General features: G+C 37.0%; 1 protein-coding gene across 1 annotated transcript in view; it reads left to right on the forward strand.

Annotated features, from left to right (window-relative positions):
* Window positions 1-17,535, forward strand: part of LRP6 (LDL receptor related protein 6) — a 135,020-nt gene that overhangs the window by 105,759 nt on the left and 11,726 nt on the right. The window contains exons 12-17 of the mRNA XM_077756461.1: window positions 666-868; window positions 2,256-2,467; window positions 3,401-3,591; window positions 8,355-8,564; window positions 11,105-11,230; window positions 17,058-17,294. Coding sequence (XP_077612587.1) covers window positions 666-868; window positions 2,256-2,467; window positions 3,401-3,591; window positions 8,355-8,564; window positions 11,105-11,230; window positions 17,058-17,294 — 1,179 coding nt within the window. The remainder of the gene's footprint in view (window positions 1-665; window positions 869-2,255; window positions 2,468-3,400; window positions 3,592-8,354; window positions 8,565-11,104; window positions 11,231-17,057; window positions 17,295-17,535) is intronic.

Genomic DNA, 17,535 nt, shown 5'->3' on the forward strand with positions numbered 1-17,535 from the left:
GGCTTGAACTCACAAACTCTGAGACCATTACCCGAGCCGAAATCAAGAGTAGGAGGCTTAACCAACTGAGTTACCCAGGCGCCCTTAATTCTTAAAGTATCTTCATAAATGTAAAATTCTTATAGGAACTCAATGAGCAGGACAAGATAGCTGTAACCTTATTTTAGAGTTGAGCAAACTTTGACCCAAAGAGGTTCAGTGACTTAGTTATGATCAAGTGACTAGATAATGAGAGAGCTGAGACTAAAATCAGTCTTGAAATTTCTGCCTTGACCTGTGGAAACCCAGGTTTCCTGCCACCCATGGAATAAGTTATGGAGGAGTAGGGTTACTCACTTGGCACACAAGGAGAATTTTGATATCTTTATCAAATGCTTTATTGAAATCAAGTCTACTTTTATAGCACTGTGGACAAGATGGAACAAAATAGTCTAGGGGCCTATGTCACTGGGTAAATTCATAACTGGTTTGGTAGAATAGTGCTCATTAGTGTCACCTTAAGGAGAATTTCTAGGGACGTGCCAGAGGGTTTTGTCCTCAACCTTACCTCTTTAACGTCTGGGTCTGTTTTGTGTGAAATGTAGACAACAGAGTTTGATCAAATCTTTGAGTGATACAAGATTTAGAGTAATTGTATTTAAAATTTGCTCTTTTCTTTATTTAAGCACCAACTACTTTCCTGCTCTTCAGTCAGAAAAGTGCCATCAACCGCATGGTGATTGATGAGCAGCAGAGCCCTGACATCATCCTTCCTATCCACAGCCTTCGGAATGTCCGGGCCATTGACTATGACCCACTGGACAAGCAACTCTATTGGATTGACTCACGGCAAAACATGATCCGAAAAGCACAAGAAGATGGCAGCCAGGTGATTCAGGGCTCAGTTCAAATTCTGTTTCCTTTGCCCAGTAATTGGACTAACCAACCAACCTGTTTTTCTTAATTCTTGAGTCGGGGGAGGGAGCCTGAAATTCTGGACCTAGCAGCTTTTTTTCCTCCTAATAATCTTTGATCATTATCAAAGATCTTAATTGTTGGAGATACTGTTGTAATAAAAATTGTATAAGGAAACTTAGGTTCATATGTTGGTAATGACTTTGTGACTGCCACTCACTCATATCTGTTTATTTTTTTCCATTATGGTTTCATTTACATGGAGTGTTAGAAGCTTTGAAATTAAATAGACCTTGGTTTTGATCTATCTGTGTCACTAAGATTCTTAGGAACTTTTTAGCTGAAAACAATGTAAAACATATAACTCATTATCTGTTACATAGTATGTATAGACTCAGTAAATAACAGTTCTATCATTATTAATTATTTTTAAGAGGTTTAGAAGGGTGAGTTGATCATTTATTTAGGGGCTCTTGAAGGATCATTGAGGGGTGTAGCTATAATGGTATATCACAGATGCATCTTACACTATGTAGACCAGGACTCACAGGCTGAGAAGTAATAGAAATTATAGCTGTTATTACACAGCCAAGGACACAGCACATAAATGAGATAGTCTCATTAAGGAATATATTATCTCAGGGTTGCCAGGTAAATGAAATATAATTTATTCACATAGAACAGATAAACAGAACCTGTTTTGTTTTGCTTCGTTTTGTTAAAAACTTTTTTTTTTTTTTGGTGGTTTGAGATTGGAGAAGGACATGACAAGTCAGTGTGGTTTCTGGCCCTAATTGCTGTTGTCTTTGTAAGCGGTTTCTCACCTTCAGCACTGTTGACATTTTTAGGCTATATAACTCTTTGTTGTGGAGGGATGACCCATATACTGTAAGCTGTTTAACAGCATCCCTGACCTCCACCCACTAGATACTAGTTGTGCCCACATAGATGTGGCCGTCAAAAGTGTCTGCCCATCGTGCCAGAGGCCCCTGGTTGAGAACCACTGCGTTGGAGGACTTGTAGGGACGGTTCTAGCTGCAGCTGGATCCAGTTTACAGGACGCTGCTGCCACCTTCCCACTCTCATCAGTGCACTGCCAGCCTCCTAGAGCAACTAATGCGGCCCCAGCTCCCTCCTCTGCTACATGTCATAATAGCCAAAGGGAACCTTTAAAATGCCTGATAACAAAGAAGCACATTACCCATACAAAAAAGTCTATTAGTAAGAAATGTCTGGTGAGACTTGAGAGTTCCTTCTCAGGTTTGTACTAAGTAGCAGTAGTGAGCGATCACCTCAGGGCTCTCTGGATTGGAGTCTAATTTTCTATGTGTGTGTGTGTGTGTGTCTGTTTCTTTCCCTAGGGTTTTACTGTGGTTGTGAGCTCAGTTCCAAATCAGAACCTGGAAATACAACCCTATGACCTCAGCATTGATATTTATAGCCGCTACATTTACTGGACTTGTGAGGCCACCAATGTCATTAATGTAACAAGATTAGATGGGAGATCAATTGGAGTGGTATTAAAAGGCGAGCAAGACCGACCTCGAGCCATTGTGGTAAACCCGGAGAAAGGGTGTGTTTCTCAGGTTGCATTTAGAGATCTTGGCATCTGAGGCCCTTGTCAGCCTTCCTTTTCAGCTCATTTGTTACTTACCTTGGAATATCCTGTGCTTCAGTGAAAAGCCTGAATATTCTCTATCTACCTGCCCCTGCATTTTCTTACACTTTTGCTTTCTCTGATTTTACTGCCTAGAATTTCTTTCCTTTGCCACTACTGCTTTAGTTCTAATTTCTGCCCATACATCCGAGACCATTAGAACTGCAGGGAGCTTCTCCATCTCACCCAGCCCACCCTGGTGTGGTTTTCCCCTTTCCTCAGGTACCCAGCACTCTGTATCTGTGCCTCTCTCTAGTTATGCTTAGTCCTCTACCTCAATCATTGTTTTTCCGTGTTATATTTTCTACAGACTTTAGGTTCCTTTATGACAAGAACTAATATGTTTCATTCAATACAGAGCTTTACATTTCATAAAATAGTACTTATTTGCATATGAATGAATTATAAGGAATTCAGCGAGGGAAGGAGCTTACTTCAAAAGAGTTACAGGAAAGAGATAACCTTTAAAAGTTGAATATAAGAAATAATTTATATATGATTTATTTTTAGTTATGAACTAGACTAATTGGAGAAGGAATTTAAAATTTTGAGTCCAGGTCTCTCTGATTATTTTTTTTTTATTTAAGTATTGTAATATTCCAAAAAAATAGGTGTGCCCGTGTCTATCATTTCATTTTATTCATGAAAATTAGCTCCTTAAAAACTTTTGTATACCCTGTGTTACCGTTATCAAAAGTAATAAAGGTATCCCATGGCCTTTAAAAAAATACATTCTAAAACATTTAAAAATAAGATTTTAAAATATTCTACTTTTTGTATCTTAAGAATATTCTCATTTCGTATGGTTTCTTACTTTGATAAACTTACTGTTTCCTCTTTTCTTTTCAGGTATATGTATTTTACCAATCTTCAGGAAAGGTCTCCCAAAATTGAACGGGCTGCTTTGGATGGAACAGAACGGGAGGTCCTCTTTTTTAGTGGCTTAAGTAAACCAGTTGCGTTAGCCCTTGATAGCAGATTGGGCAAACTCTTTTGGGCAGATTCCGATCTCCGGAGAATTGAAAGCAGTGATCTCTCAGGTAACCAAGAAATGTAATTCCTTATTTTATTAAAAAAATTTTTTTTGATGTTTTACTTATTTTTGAGAGAGACAGCTTGAGCAGGGGAGGGTCAGAGAGAGGGAGACACAGAATCCAAAACAGGCTCCAGGCCCTGAGCTAGCTGTCAGCACAGAGCCCCATGCGGGGCTTGAACCCACGAATCATGAGATCATGACCTGAGCCAAAGTCAGATGCTTAACCGACTGAGCCACCCAGACGCCGCTAGAATTGCTATTTAATGTGCTATGTATATATTCACCTTGAATAGATATATCCAGATTGCTCTTCAGAGTGATTATGTCAATTTAAAATACTCACCAGAGGTGTGTGAGTTGTCCCTTCAGTGTTTGGTATTGTTAGACTTCTAAATTTTTACTTTTGCAGCAGTTTAAAAGTATATCACATTAATAAAATTTGCGTTTCCCTGTCTGATATTAATTTATTGGTCATTCATTTTTCTGTGAATTGCTATTACTTTTTCACATTTTTTCAGAAATTTCACATTTTTTCTGTGAATTGCTATTGCCCGTTTTTCTACCACTGATTTTTAAAAACTCTTTATTCAGACTATTAATCCATTATCAAGTTACATATATATTGGAGGAGAATGGGCATATTAAAGAAATTCAGTCTTTTCATCCCTGTGATAGATCCCTCCATTTGTTTAGGTCTTGTTTGATAATTTTTAGTACATCTTTATACTTTCCTTTGTAGGGAAAGGTAATGTATTGCATAAATCTTCCAGTTTGTGATTTACCTTTTCAGTCTTCGTCCTTAGATGAAAAGGTTATTAATTTTAGTGCAGTACCGTTTACTAATTTTCCCCCTTATGATTAGTACGTTTTACATTCTATTTAAGAAGCCTTTGCCTACTGCAAAGTCACAGAGATATTTTGTGGGTTTTGTTCCTTAAAATTTTTTTGCTTAACTTTTCTCATTTAGATCCATTGGCAATTTATTTTTGTGCATGGGGTGAGGTAGGGGTTAAAATCTGTCCCCCACCCCCACCCCCTGCATTACTGTTTGACTTAACACCAGTTTTTGAGACCATACTTTCTCCACCGTTTTCTAATGTCACCTTTGTTGTAAATGAAGTGACTGTATTTCTGTGAGTTTGTTTCTAATGTTCCCTTGGTCACTGTCTTACATGATATTTTATTGTCTTAATCATTATAATGTTATAACAAATTTATTTGGCAGTGTTCGTCTTTACTATTTCCTTAAGATGGCTAATTGCATTTTTTTTTTTTTTTTTTTGCATTTCCATATACATACTAGAATTTGCTTCTGAGTTTCCACCAAAAATGAAAGAAACCTAGTGCAATTTTGACTGGGGTTGCTTTGAATTTATAGGTCAATTTAGAGAGAATTATTTTTATAATATTTTCCAAATTATGAACATATCCCTCCATTTATTTAGAACTTTAATTTCCCTCAGTGTTTTATCATTTTCTTCATAGAGGTCTTTCCCATCTACACTGGAGTTATTCCTTGGTATTTGAAGCTTTTGAATGCTAGTAGTAAAGTGTATTCTAAATTTTTGATATTTTATTCTCTGATTGTGGCTGGAATATAGACATGTTTTCCTTTTGTCTCCTATTCTGTTATATTGAGCTTGTTCCCACAGACCTTGTTAAATTCATGTATGTGTGATTTCTTTAGGATTTTGTATGTCATAGAACCATTTGTCTACAAATAATGAAAGTTTAGTTTCTTCTTTTGCAATACTTTTTCCTTGTTACCGTAGGAACAAGGTCCTGGCTGACACCTCCAGGACAGTGTTGAATAGAACAATAGAATCCTTGTGTGTTTGTTTTGTTTTGTTATTCTCGATTTAGAGGAAGGCATTCAGTGCTTCATGATTAGCTATTATGTTTGCTGAGGTTTTCTGTAGATAATGTTTTTATCAGATTAAGAAAGTTCCTTTTGTTCCTAGTTTGCTGGAGTAAATCAAACTTGGAATGATAACATTTTCCTTTTTATATATTGCTGGATTTGATTTGCTAATGTTTTAAGGGTTTGTATCTGTTCACGAGAATGATTACCCTATAATTCTCCTTTCTTACAATGTACTTGTTGGCATTTTGCCATTTAGGTTATGTTGGCCTCATAAAATGTTTCCTCTTTTTCTGTTTTCTGAAAAAGGTTAGTGTAAAACTGGTAGTTTTATTTTTTCCTTCCTTGTATATTCACAGATAATCATACACTTTTATCTTGGGATCTCTTTCTGCTTCATATTTTGAGAAGACCACAGACACTTTTACACTGGGCTGCATTTAGTACGTGCATAGTTTGTTGAATAAACAAGCATGTCTTTCCACTGTTGATTCCAGTATTTTACTTCTCCTTTTATCACTGCCATCAAAGGAGATCAGGACCTTCTCATGTCTGGGACTCTGCAGTGACACTGGTGACAGCTCTTTTTTTCTCAGTGGTCCACTTGAGACCATCCTTACACAACTAATCCTTTTAATTCATTCTTCTTATTTTTATCTTCACCTCATCAAAGTAATACATGTAAATATTTGTGGAAATCAGATGCTTCTGTTTAGTTATAACAGAAAATAAGTCTACCATTCTCCTACCTACTCTCAGTTCCCGCTCTGAGGCATCTATTTTTAAATAACTTGCTTAAAACTGGTATTTCTCAGTTTTTCAGTTTTACACATCACATGTTGACTTACAGGTGGAAGATAAAGATTTTGCTGCCTTAAACCATATAAGCCCAAAATACTCATATGAACTCTCCTCCTATCCTCCCAGGATAGTTACATCATAATTTTTAAGTTCATACTTAGTTGTTATTTATGGCTGTGAAAATACTACCTTTAGCCATGTTGCCCTCTGTAGCTTTTTTTCCACTGAAGTTAATCTTGTCTAATGTAAATATTGATTCAGTGCATACAGATGGATCAAGCAGTCCATCTTTTTTCTCTTTAATTGAAAGCATACCTCTTGAATTTCTTTATCATCTTGCTCCAGTCTGGATTCGTTTGCTTTTTTAGGCCAACTTCCTTTCGCTATTATCCTGGGAATGCACCTGCCATTCTCCTTAGTGCTGAACACTGTTTACTGGATTCCATTTCTCTGGCCAATTTCTTTTTCTTGGTAGATTGCATCCTCTATTACTTCTTGGAAGGGGTTCATAGGAGGTTAAAAATTTTCATTTATTTGTCTGAATTTTTTCCCCTCATATTTTGATTGATAATTTGGATATGTATAGAATTCATGTTTCATAACTATCTTTTATTTTTTTTATTTTTATTTACTATTATTTTTTTTACAAATAGTTTATTGTCAAGTTGGTTTCCATGTAACACCCAGTGCTCATCCCCACAAGTGCCCTCCTCCATGCCCCCCTCCCCCCCACACCCATCAGTCCTCAGTTTGTTCTTAGCTGATTCAAGAGTCTCTCATGGTTTGCCTTTCTCCCTCTCTCCCACTATTTCCCCCCTTCTCCCCCACGGTCCTCAGTTAAGTTCCTCCTAATCCTCCTATACGTGCAAACATATGATATTTGTCCTCTGCCTGACTTACTTCGCTCAGCATAACACCCTCAAGGTCCATCCATGTTGCTACACGTGGCCAGATTTCATTCTTTCTCATTGCCATTTCATAACTATTTTTATCTCCCAGTTTTGAAGGCAGAACTCTGTTCTCAGCCACCTCAGGTTGGGAAGTTTGATGTCGTTGTGATTCTCGATTATTTGTATTTGATCCTTCATTTTCCCCTCCAGAAACTTTTAACATCTTCTCATTTTCCTAAATGTTCTAGAACCTAATGATAACATACCTTTGTGTGATCCCTCCCTGACTTCCTTCTTCTTTCTTTCATTGAACTGGTTACTAGGTGTTGTATCTGGAAATTTAACATCTTTTTGTTTGTTTGTTTGTTTTTGAGAGAGAGAGACAACGTGAGCAAGGGAGGGGCAGAGGGAGAAGGAGACATAGAATCTGAAGCAGGCTTCAGGCTCTAGGCTCTGAACTGAACTAGCCAGACATGGGGCTCAAACCCATGAACTGTGTGAGATCATGACCTGAGCCTAAATCGGACGCTTAACCAATTGAGCCACCCAGGCAGGTGCCCCTGGAAACTTACATCTTGAGTTCAAGTTTTCTTTTTTCTTTTATGTTGTTTCTTTAATGACTTGTTTTCTCATTCTGGAACTTCACTCAGATGTTGAGAGTATTTTTTTCACTTTCCATCTCTTTTTCATTGTGTTCTCCTTTCTGAGTTTTTCAAATTTATCTTCAAACCCTCTTGTTGAATTTTTTTTCCCAGCTTTCTTTTGTTCTGTGAATGCCTTGCCCCCATCAGAAGCATCCTGCTCTTCAGGGTTTTGTTGCTGTTGTTTTGTTTGTTTCTGCTTTATCCAGAGAAGTACGATTTTTATCTGTTTTATATGTTACAGCTTTTCATAAAATTTAATTTGAAACCTAGAGTCTGCTTTTTAAAATATTTGAAAACTACCCTTAAGTTTTTGTCCATGTTTCTGTGAACTGAGGTATTTACTATGTATTGGGTACTTCCTTGCTTTTGTTGGTACTTAAATGTCTAATCTGTTTTCTGGCATATATATATCTTCTGAGAGTAATTTTTACTTTTTGTGATAAAGAGCTAACTTACCATATTTTCCTTTTCAGTACTTTTAGAATCTAACTGAACTTCGATCAGTAATTGTTGAATGTGTGACTTGACCCACATGAGTGAATCATTGCTGTTGAATGTTCTCCTTTCCAAGGTGCCAACCGGATAGTATTAGAAGACTCCAATATCTTGCAGCCCGTGGGACTGACTGTGTTTGAAAACTGGCTATATTGGATTGATAAGCAGCAGCAAATGATTGAAAAAATTGACATGACGGGTCGAGAGGGTAGAACCAAAGTCCAGGCTCGAATTGCCCAGCTTAGTGACATTCATGCAGTAAAGGAGCTGAACCTTCAGGAATATAGTAAGTGCTGATGACGTACTGCTAATTGCAGAATTCCTGTTTGTCGTAAGAGATTAAGATGTTGTTCTGTCCCTTCTTGCCTTTTTTTTTTTTTTTTAATAACAGATATTTATGCACTTTTAATTTTGCTGATTTTTATACTCTTGTGTTTTTAAAACCTTACTTCAAACTCATCTGGGAACTTTTTCAAATTAAACATCTTTTCCCTATAAAACAACAGTGGGGAAAGAAATGGTCTTGCTCATTTTCAAAAACTGCCCCGGATACAACACTCTTCCTGTCATGCCTCCTTTCTTCACCTTAGCCCCGTGAAGAGTACTGGTATAAAGTATGTATTTCTTTTGCCCTCACAGTTTGAATTAAAGCAAAAATTATATAATGATGAATATAGTTACCTTGGAATAACCTTTTTAATAAGCAAAAACAAAATAAACTAATAATTCGTGTTTTCAAAAGTTTCGAAATGAACTTGCAGAAGACTACACCTAACAAGTGCTTGTTTGTTTTCCTCCCAGATAAATTTTTTAATTCTCAGCTTAGAAAAGTAACCATGATTTTTTTTTTTTAAATCTTACTGGAAACTTTTTAATATGGCTCATTATCTTGCTCAGATTTCTTACTAATATCAAAAGACCCCTCATGGCAATCACTACTATGGGTTTTATGTGATCGTACCAGGAACCCTAGTGTTAAATGAAATATTAAAAAGAGAGCTATTGAAAATCCTTAACTTCTCAGCACAGTGCTTTCAAATCGAACTGGAGAATGAAAGGAGAAAAGCAGGAGAGCACCTTTGCTTGTTCATGTCTTCATTATGTTGTCACTGTTCCTGAACTTTAGAAGTTCAGGATATTTGAGAATTACAATTGTTGTCACTCTTAAGTTATGACATGTGACTCATTGCTGAAAACTTAATAGAAATAAGGCAGTAATTTCATGGTGCCTGGGAGGCTCAGTTGGCTGAGTGTCCCAACTTTGGCTCAGGTCATGATCTTACAGTTTGTGAGTTCAAGCCCTGCATCGGGCTCTCTGCTGTTAGGCCAGAGCCCACTTTGGATCTCCTGTCTCTCTCTCTTTGCATCTCCCCCCAACTCATGCTTTCTCTCAAAAATAAACTTTAGAAAAAGAAGGTAATAAATTCTAAGCTATTTATTCAGTTGATGAATGATTATTTTATTGTATAATATCTCAATGGAGGTTTTCAGAATTTTAGGGGGAATGTCTTTTTTTTAATAATTCAACACTTAAGTATGGTTTTATATTTGGAAGAACCTTTTTTTTTCTTTTTTCAAATTTCTAATAAGATGAAAGAGAGTGAGATTTTTATCAAAGCCTCGTGGAATAAAGTTTGTGCTATGTAGGTTGTGTATTCTACTATAGTATGGCCGATATCCGCTTGGAGACATCTATGGTAGAGCACATCTCATTTATAGATAGCTGGGTCCTTTAGTCACATCAACCCATGCTGGCAGCAGGGTGATGTGTTATTGAGAAGGCAGATAATAAGTGGGTGGCTATATTACATGTTGGTATTCTGATGACAGATGTCAAGTTTTAACACAGGCTAAGTAGAAAATTCAAAACAACTTCATTAAACGTAATTTGTGAGGCAGACTTTGAAAAGTTGCTTAACTTTGTTTAATTTAACCCAAATATAAGGAAATTGAACATTTGTAACACTGCAAGTTACTTTTGCAGTTGATCAAATAGTTTTTGTTGTCTCTGAGTGGTTGCCATCCATGTGAACTTAACGTAACAACTCAAATTTTCTGTATTTTATCATTTCTATATTTCATTAAAATAATAAGGTTTTTAAGTAAAATCACCTTTTATAAAGGTAGAATTTCTGAGTTAAAATCTTTAGAAGAGTTTTTATATTTTAAATAGAATATTATCCAGGTTTCTGCATTCTCCCCAAACTAAAACTAAAACATTGTTTTTAGTTTCAGTAATCAACTTTTTTTAGATAGGAGTATGTAAAGACAGTGGTTAGATAAAAGTATTTTGCATTTTAAAATTGCTCTCATTTTCTTGCATTTTTTTGTGGCGATTAGAGTAAGGAATTATATTATTATGTATTATTATGTTTTTTAATGTTTTATTTATTTCTGAGAGAGAGAGACACACACAGCATGAGCAGGGGAGGGTCAGAGAGAGAGGGAGACACAGAATCTGAAGCAGGCTCCAGGCTCTGAGCTGTCAGCACAGAGCCCGATGCGGAGCTTGAACCCACAAACCATGAGATCATGACCTGAGCCGAAGTTGGACACTGTACCAACTGAGCCACCCAGGCGCCCCATATTATGTATTATTATTGCATATATATATATATATTTTTTTTTATTTGTATTATAATATAGAAATCCAAGGTAATTTCACATTTTGTTTTCATGGCAGTTCATAAATAATTGATATTGACTGAGCTATACTCCTTTCTTCCCTTCCTCCCTCCCTCAACTTTCCTTTTTCTCTCTCTCTCCCTCTCCTCCTGTCCCTCCCGTTCCCTTTTTCTCTTTACTTTTCTCTTCTCTTTTTTTCAGGACAGCACCCTTGTGCTCAGGATAATGGTGGCTGTTCACATATTTGTCTTGTAAAAGGAGATGGTACTACCCGGTGCTCCTGCCCCATGCACTTGGTTCTGCTTCAGGATGAGCTATCATGTGGAGGTAAATACATTATTTTCTTGTACAAGTCCAAATGCCAGTTAACATGTTCCATAATTAGCATTCTGTCCTTTGGCAGTAAATTGCTCTTTCTCCTAACTTGATTAGTCATCTGTATTCCATTCATCTGCACTATGCTAGCCCTTTGGGTTATTCAGAGAGTGAATCCATCATGACAAGTAATAAATCTTGAGACTAAGGCAGAAGTGCCCTTATTGGGAGAAACTCATCTTGTGTATGAGTGTATTTCCCAATAATAAAGTAGCTTTTTTCACCCCAGAAAGTAACGAAATGAACTAATTCTAGCTCTTATATGCTCCATCTACTGAATTCTAGATTCTACCAGGTGTAGGTATCATTGCTGGGAATGTATCCAGTGAAAAGAATATTCTTTTATTCAGATCTATCAGTAGTTCCCTATTGTTTTTACTTATTTGCCTACCAAAAAAAATTTTTTTAAGGGATCACTATAATAACGGTGTAGTAAAAATGGTTCAATCACTCATGAGAGCATAACAAATTGGTACATTCCCTTGTTAAAGCATATTGTGGTAACATTAAATATCATAGTAATATTCACTCCCTTGATTCCGAAATAATCCTCTTGGGGATAATTCTAAATTAACTCAACTGAAAGAAAAAGACTATTCTTTCTCTACAGTGGCAGAAATGTGAAAGCAATCTAATTTCTAAGGATAAGAAAATTAAGTAACTGAGTTTATATAGCTATTAAACATTTTGACAATAAGCTCATGTAAAAATGTAGCAAATTTGGCTCAAGTAGAAAAAAGAGTTAATGGTGTTTTCTGCTATGATAACAACTACTTAAATACACGTTTCTGTAAACAAAGATTGGTTTATACACTCAGAAAAATTGTTGATGAGATGGTATTATAAGAATATTTTACTCTTCTAACTTTACTTTTAAAAATAATTAACAGTGTATTTAGTAGCACCTGTGAGGCACTCTGCCCTGCCTGCAGGAGATTTGAAGCTCTTTGAGATGGAGTGTACAGTTTAGTTGGGGAGATCAAATGTGTACACAGTAAAAGTTAAGCTCTGGTACTTGAAATATCTTCCCCCCAGAATAACAAGTGTTACACAATAATGTGAATGTACTTACTGCCATTGAACCATATACTTTAAAATGGTTAAAATGGTAAACTTTGTTACATGTATTTTACCACAATAAAAAAAAATAGCAAGTGTTTCCATATCAAGGTGCTAGATTAGTAATACTCTAATAAGGCAAATCTTAGAAATGCTTACCTTTATGTAATGATGACATAGGTAGAACTAAGTCAGAGATAACCATCTTCCATTTAGAAAATAAATGTCTTTTTAGGGGCGCCTGGGTGGCTCAGTTGGTCAAATGTCCGACTTTGGCTTGGGTCATGATCTCATGGTTCGTGAGTTCAAGCCCCGCCTCATGCTTTGTGGTGACAGCTTGGAGCCTGGAGCCTGCTTTGGATACTGTCTCCTTCTCTATCTGCCCCTTCCCTGCTCACACTCTGTCTCCCTCCCTCTCCTTCAAAAGTAAATAAACATTAAAAAAATTTTTTAAAGGAAATGTCTTTAAAAAGGCCTTTGATTTTTTTCTTCATATTAGTGATTATTTTCAATGTATGTATTAAATTTTTTAAATGTTTGTATTACTTTAATAGAGCATTTTAACAAATGGTTACCAGCATTCAAGATATATCCAGTGTGTCATTAAGAAAAATACCCTGGTGCCCTTTCCCAGCTGGCTCTCTTATAGAAGTAACCACTATTCTGATTTTTATACCCATAACTTAGCTTTATCTGTTCTTGTATTTTATATAAGGAATCATGATGTATGTATGCTTTTTGTATCTGATTCTCTTGGTTAATATTTTTGAGCTTCAACCATATAGTGGAGTGTATCAGTAGTTTTTTTCTTTTTTATTGCTTGGTGATGTTTCACTGTATAATATGCCAAAATATATTTATTCTCCTGTTGAGTGGCTTTTGATTGTTTTCATTTTTCTGTTCTTAAGAATAAAACTGTAGCCAGTGTTTGTATATAACATTTTTTTGTGGGGGTGCCTGGCTGGCTGGGTTGGTGTGATTCTTGATCTTAGAGTTGTGAGTTTAAGCCCCATGCTGCGTATAGGGATTACTTAAAATCTTAAAAGAGTGTGTGTTATTTAACATTTATTATACACTGGAGGTAAATTCCTCTGCCTGACCCTAAGATGTGTTTTCATTTGTGCTGTCTTACCGATCCATCTCCTTCGGTATCTCACTTTATTTTTGTTCGGCTGCTTAGAGTTAATGATCACTGTTGTATGTTCTGTTCGGTTTTGCTTCTGTGAATTTACTTGTGGTGGTTCAGAGATGTGTTTCTTTTCTTGCATGCCGTCCTAAATCTTATTTTTCAAGGAGCATCTTCTCATGATCTTTAAAACCTTCACCAGCCAGTATTGTTTCTCCATTCTCTGGATTGTAGCACTTGTTACTACAGTTTGCCTGACATACAGTTCAGAGTAATGTTTTGTTTCATATTCATTAGTCTCTTTCTTCCCAGCCCAGATTAAATTACAAGCTCTCTAAGGACATGGATCCTATTTACCTATTTTTATTCTCCACATGATCTAGTATAGTGCTGAATACATAATAGGCTCAAATTCCCTCTATAATTAATACTTCAAATTCCCCATGTAACATGTTCACCTGTAATTTGCAATATTCTCTACTTTAAAGTGTTTTGTTTGTTTGTTTATTTTGAAAGAGACAGAGACAGCATGAGTAGGTGAGAAACAGTAGAGGGGAGAGAGAGAATCCCAAGCAGGCTCTGAGCTGCCGGCACAGAGCCAGATGTGACGCTTAAACCCATGAAGCCATGAGCTCATGACCTGAACCAAAACAAGAGTCAGACCCTTAACCGACTGAGCCACCGAGCTGCTGCCCCAGTATGCCCTACTTTAAAGATAAGAGGTTCTGATCCATAGTCATATTAATAAAGTTATGTTATGTAGAAAATTTACTAACAGGTTTTATCTATCTATCTATCTGTCTGTCTATCTATGTATCTTTAATGTTTTATTTATTTCTGTGAGAGAGAGAGAGTGTGAGCAGGGGAGGGTCAGAGAGAGAGGGAGATACAGAATCTGAAACAGCCTCCGGGCTCTGAGCTGTCAGCACAGAGCCCAACGCAGGGCTCGAACCCACGAACTGTAGAATCATGACCTGAGCCGAAGTTGGACACGTAACCGACTGAGCCGCCCAGGCGCCCCAACAGACAAGTTTTTAAATGAAGTCCACAAACCTGCGATATAAAGGCAATGGGCTAAAACTAAAGAGGCTGCCCTTTTGGTCCAATCTTTTATTTTTAATTATCCCTTGTGTGTAGGAAGCACTATGACCTTGGGCAGCCACTTAGTCTCTCTGAGCCTCAGTTTCCTCATTTGCAAAATAAACAAATTGGGCTTGAATGGCAGTTCTCAAAGTGGCATTAGCAACTTTTACATTCTTAAAAATCATCAAGGACCTCAAACAGCTTTTGTTTGGGTTATGTTTATCTGTATTTACTGTAGTAGAATTTAAAATCAAGAACTTTAAAAAATATTTATTAAAAATAACAATAATAAACGCTTATGTTCTCAAGTTAAACTTGTTAAGAAAGTTGTAACTATCTTGGAGCCCCTGGGTGACTCAGTTGGGTAAGTGCCCAAGTCTTGATCTTGAGCAGTTTGTGCGTTCAAGCCCGGCATTGGGCTCTGCGCTGACGGTGTGGAGCCTGCTTAGGATTCTGTCTCTCCTCCTCTCTGCCCCTCGCCCGCTTGTGAGTGCTCTCTCTCTCTCTCTCTCTCTCTCTCAAGTAAATATTTAAAAATTATTTTAAAAAAGAAATAACAATATTTTTGGAAGCAAAATAATTTTAATGAAAATGTGGCATTGTTTTTACATTTTGTATATCTCTTTAATGTTAGGCCAGATTCTCATGTCTACTTCTGCATTCAATCTGTTATAATATGTAGTTTTGGTTGAAATATATGAGAAAATTTAGCCTCAAGTGTAGTTGGAAAACAGAGAACTATAATATTAGTCTTTTCAGATAATTATGCATATATCTTGAATTCTACACCAGATACTGACAAGTGGTAGTTTACTGCAGATTTAGTTGCAGTGTGGAATTGGAAACCATTATCTTCTCAGACTCTCTTAAATTAACCTCCACTGATCTGTTTTGTCCTCTCATTGGATATTTTACCCAGACCTGATTTTGTAACCTTACAGTGGTCATTTGGAAATACTAGAATTTCAACCGGAAATTCCCAGACCTTCACATTTTGATGAATTTCATTATACAATATGAAAAACCACATGTGTATATCACTACCAGTCTCATTAGAAAAACTTTTGGGACACCTGGGTGGCTCAGTCAGTTAAGTGTCTGACTTCAACTCAATCATGATCTCACAGTTTGTGGATTCAAGCCCTGCATCTGGCTCTCTGCTGTCGGTGAGGAGTCCCCTTTGGATCCTCTGTCTGGTCTCTCTCTGCCCCTCCCTCATCCTCTCTCTTCTCTCTCTTTCTCAAAAATAAACATTAAAAAAAAAAAAACCTTTTAAGTACTGGGAATCTGTCAAGCTTACCGTGTTAGATACAGATTCTCCAAAATTATAATTTCTGGTTGAAAGCTCCAGTGTTACATTATGCTTTAAAACTACAGTGTTCTTTTTTTTTTTTTTAAATGTTTTATTTATTTCTAGGAGAGAAGGAGAGAGAGAGACAGCATGAGCAGGGGAGGGTCAGAGAGAGAGGCAGTCACAGACTCTGAAACAGGCTCCGGGCTCTGAGCTGGCAGTCAGCACAGAGCCCGACGCGGGGCTCGAACCCACGAACCGCGAGATCATGACCTAAGCGAAAGTCGGACGCTTAACCGACTAAGCCACCCAGGCGCCCCAAAACTACAGTGTTCTGATTTGCCATGATTTTCCTTGAAGTAACAGGCTCACTGTTTCATTTTTTAAAAACTTCCTGCCAAATACCCAAGTACAAATAACTGTAAGTTTGTTAGTTCTTTTAAATTAAAATTAAAATGGTGTTACATTTTGGGTTGAGTTTACAACTCAAAGTGCTTTCCCTGGAGAAATCCTCATACTTAGGTATGCAACGTGAGCTCTATTCATACTTTGCATTTTATCAAACACTATGAGGAGACAGCATGTATTCAAAGAGTTGACTTTAATATCTTTATGGAGTCATTAAGAACATTTAAAAATAAAACTGGCTTTTTTTAACTGTGAGTGTGTGGCTGTGTAGACTGTAATGCCTACTAGTACAGTTTGATCCCACTCCCTTGAATTTGCTAAGGTTCCAAGACTTTATCCACCATTCCTTTTGTAACATCAGTGCAAATACAGTGAGAAAGGCAACTGGCATCTCAGTATTATTGTAAACGTTTTTGACCTTGTAGATCCCCTCCCCAGGAGTTCCTGGACCACTCTGAAAGTCTCAGCACTAGAAAACTTACGAATTTGAGCCTAACTTAAAATATTTGGAGGTTGGTAATTATAGTGATTATCCCTAAATTATGGGTGAGATTATAATGGACTGCAAATAATCCTACTTGAATTATAATATATGAGAATACTTCTGCCTTATAGTTTTGTAAGTTCGTGAATCTAAACGTTATAGTGTAAAAATTGTATTTCTTCTCTGATTAGATGGGATAGTTTACAAACTTTATATGTTAAAAAGTGTTTTGCATATGTTAATATTAAATGAGCTTCACTCAGGTGTGTTTGTACCTTTGTGTGACTATTATGTTTTTGTCACTCCCCTCCGCCTTGGTCATTTGAAGAGCCCCCAACATGTTCTCCTCAGCAGTTTACTTGTTTCACGGGAGAAATTGACTGTATCCCCGTGGCTTGGCGGTGTGATGGGTTTACTGAGTGTGAAGACCACAGTGACGAGCTCAACTGCCCCGTGTGCTCCGAGTCCCAGTTCCAGTGTGCCAGTGGGCAGTGTATCGACGGTGCCCTCCGATGCAACGGAGACGCAAACTGCCAGGATAAGTCCGACGAGAAGAACTGTGAAGGTATCGAGACGTCGTAGGGCCTGGCTGTCTTTTTTTCCCATTAATGTTCAGTTGTTTGAAATTCAGAGTATTGCTTTGGCTCAGTGGTAAATTTGGGTTTTATTTCAGGTACATTTGGCTTGATTATGTTGAAGTCTGGTAGCCTCTTCCAGATTATTGTTTTAATTCACTTAACATGCAAAAGGTACTACACTTTAGTAAGCTTTGCACACTGAGAAGTGAGGTCCAAAGATTAGACCTT

Source organism: Crocuta crocuta, unplaced genomic scaffold, assembly GCF_008692635.1.
Source record: "Crocuta crocuta isolate KB4526 unplaced genomic scaffold, BGI_CrCroc_1.0 scaffold262, whole genome shotgun sequence".
In the NCBI taxonomy this organism is placed as follows: domain Eukaryota; kingdom Metazoa; phylum Chordata; class Mammalia; order Carnivora; family Hyaenidae; genus Crocuta; species Crocuta crocuta.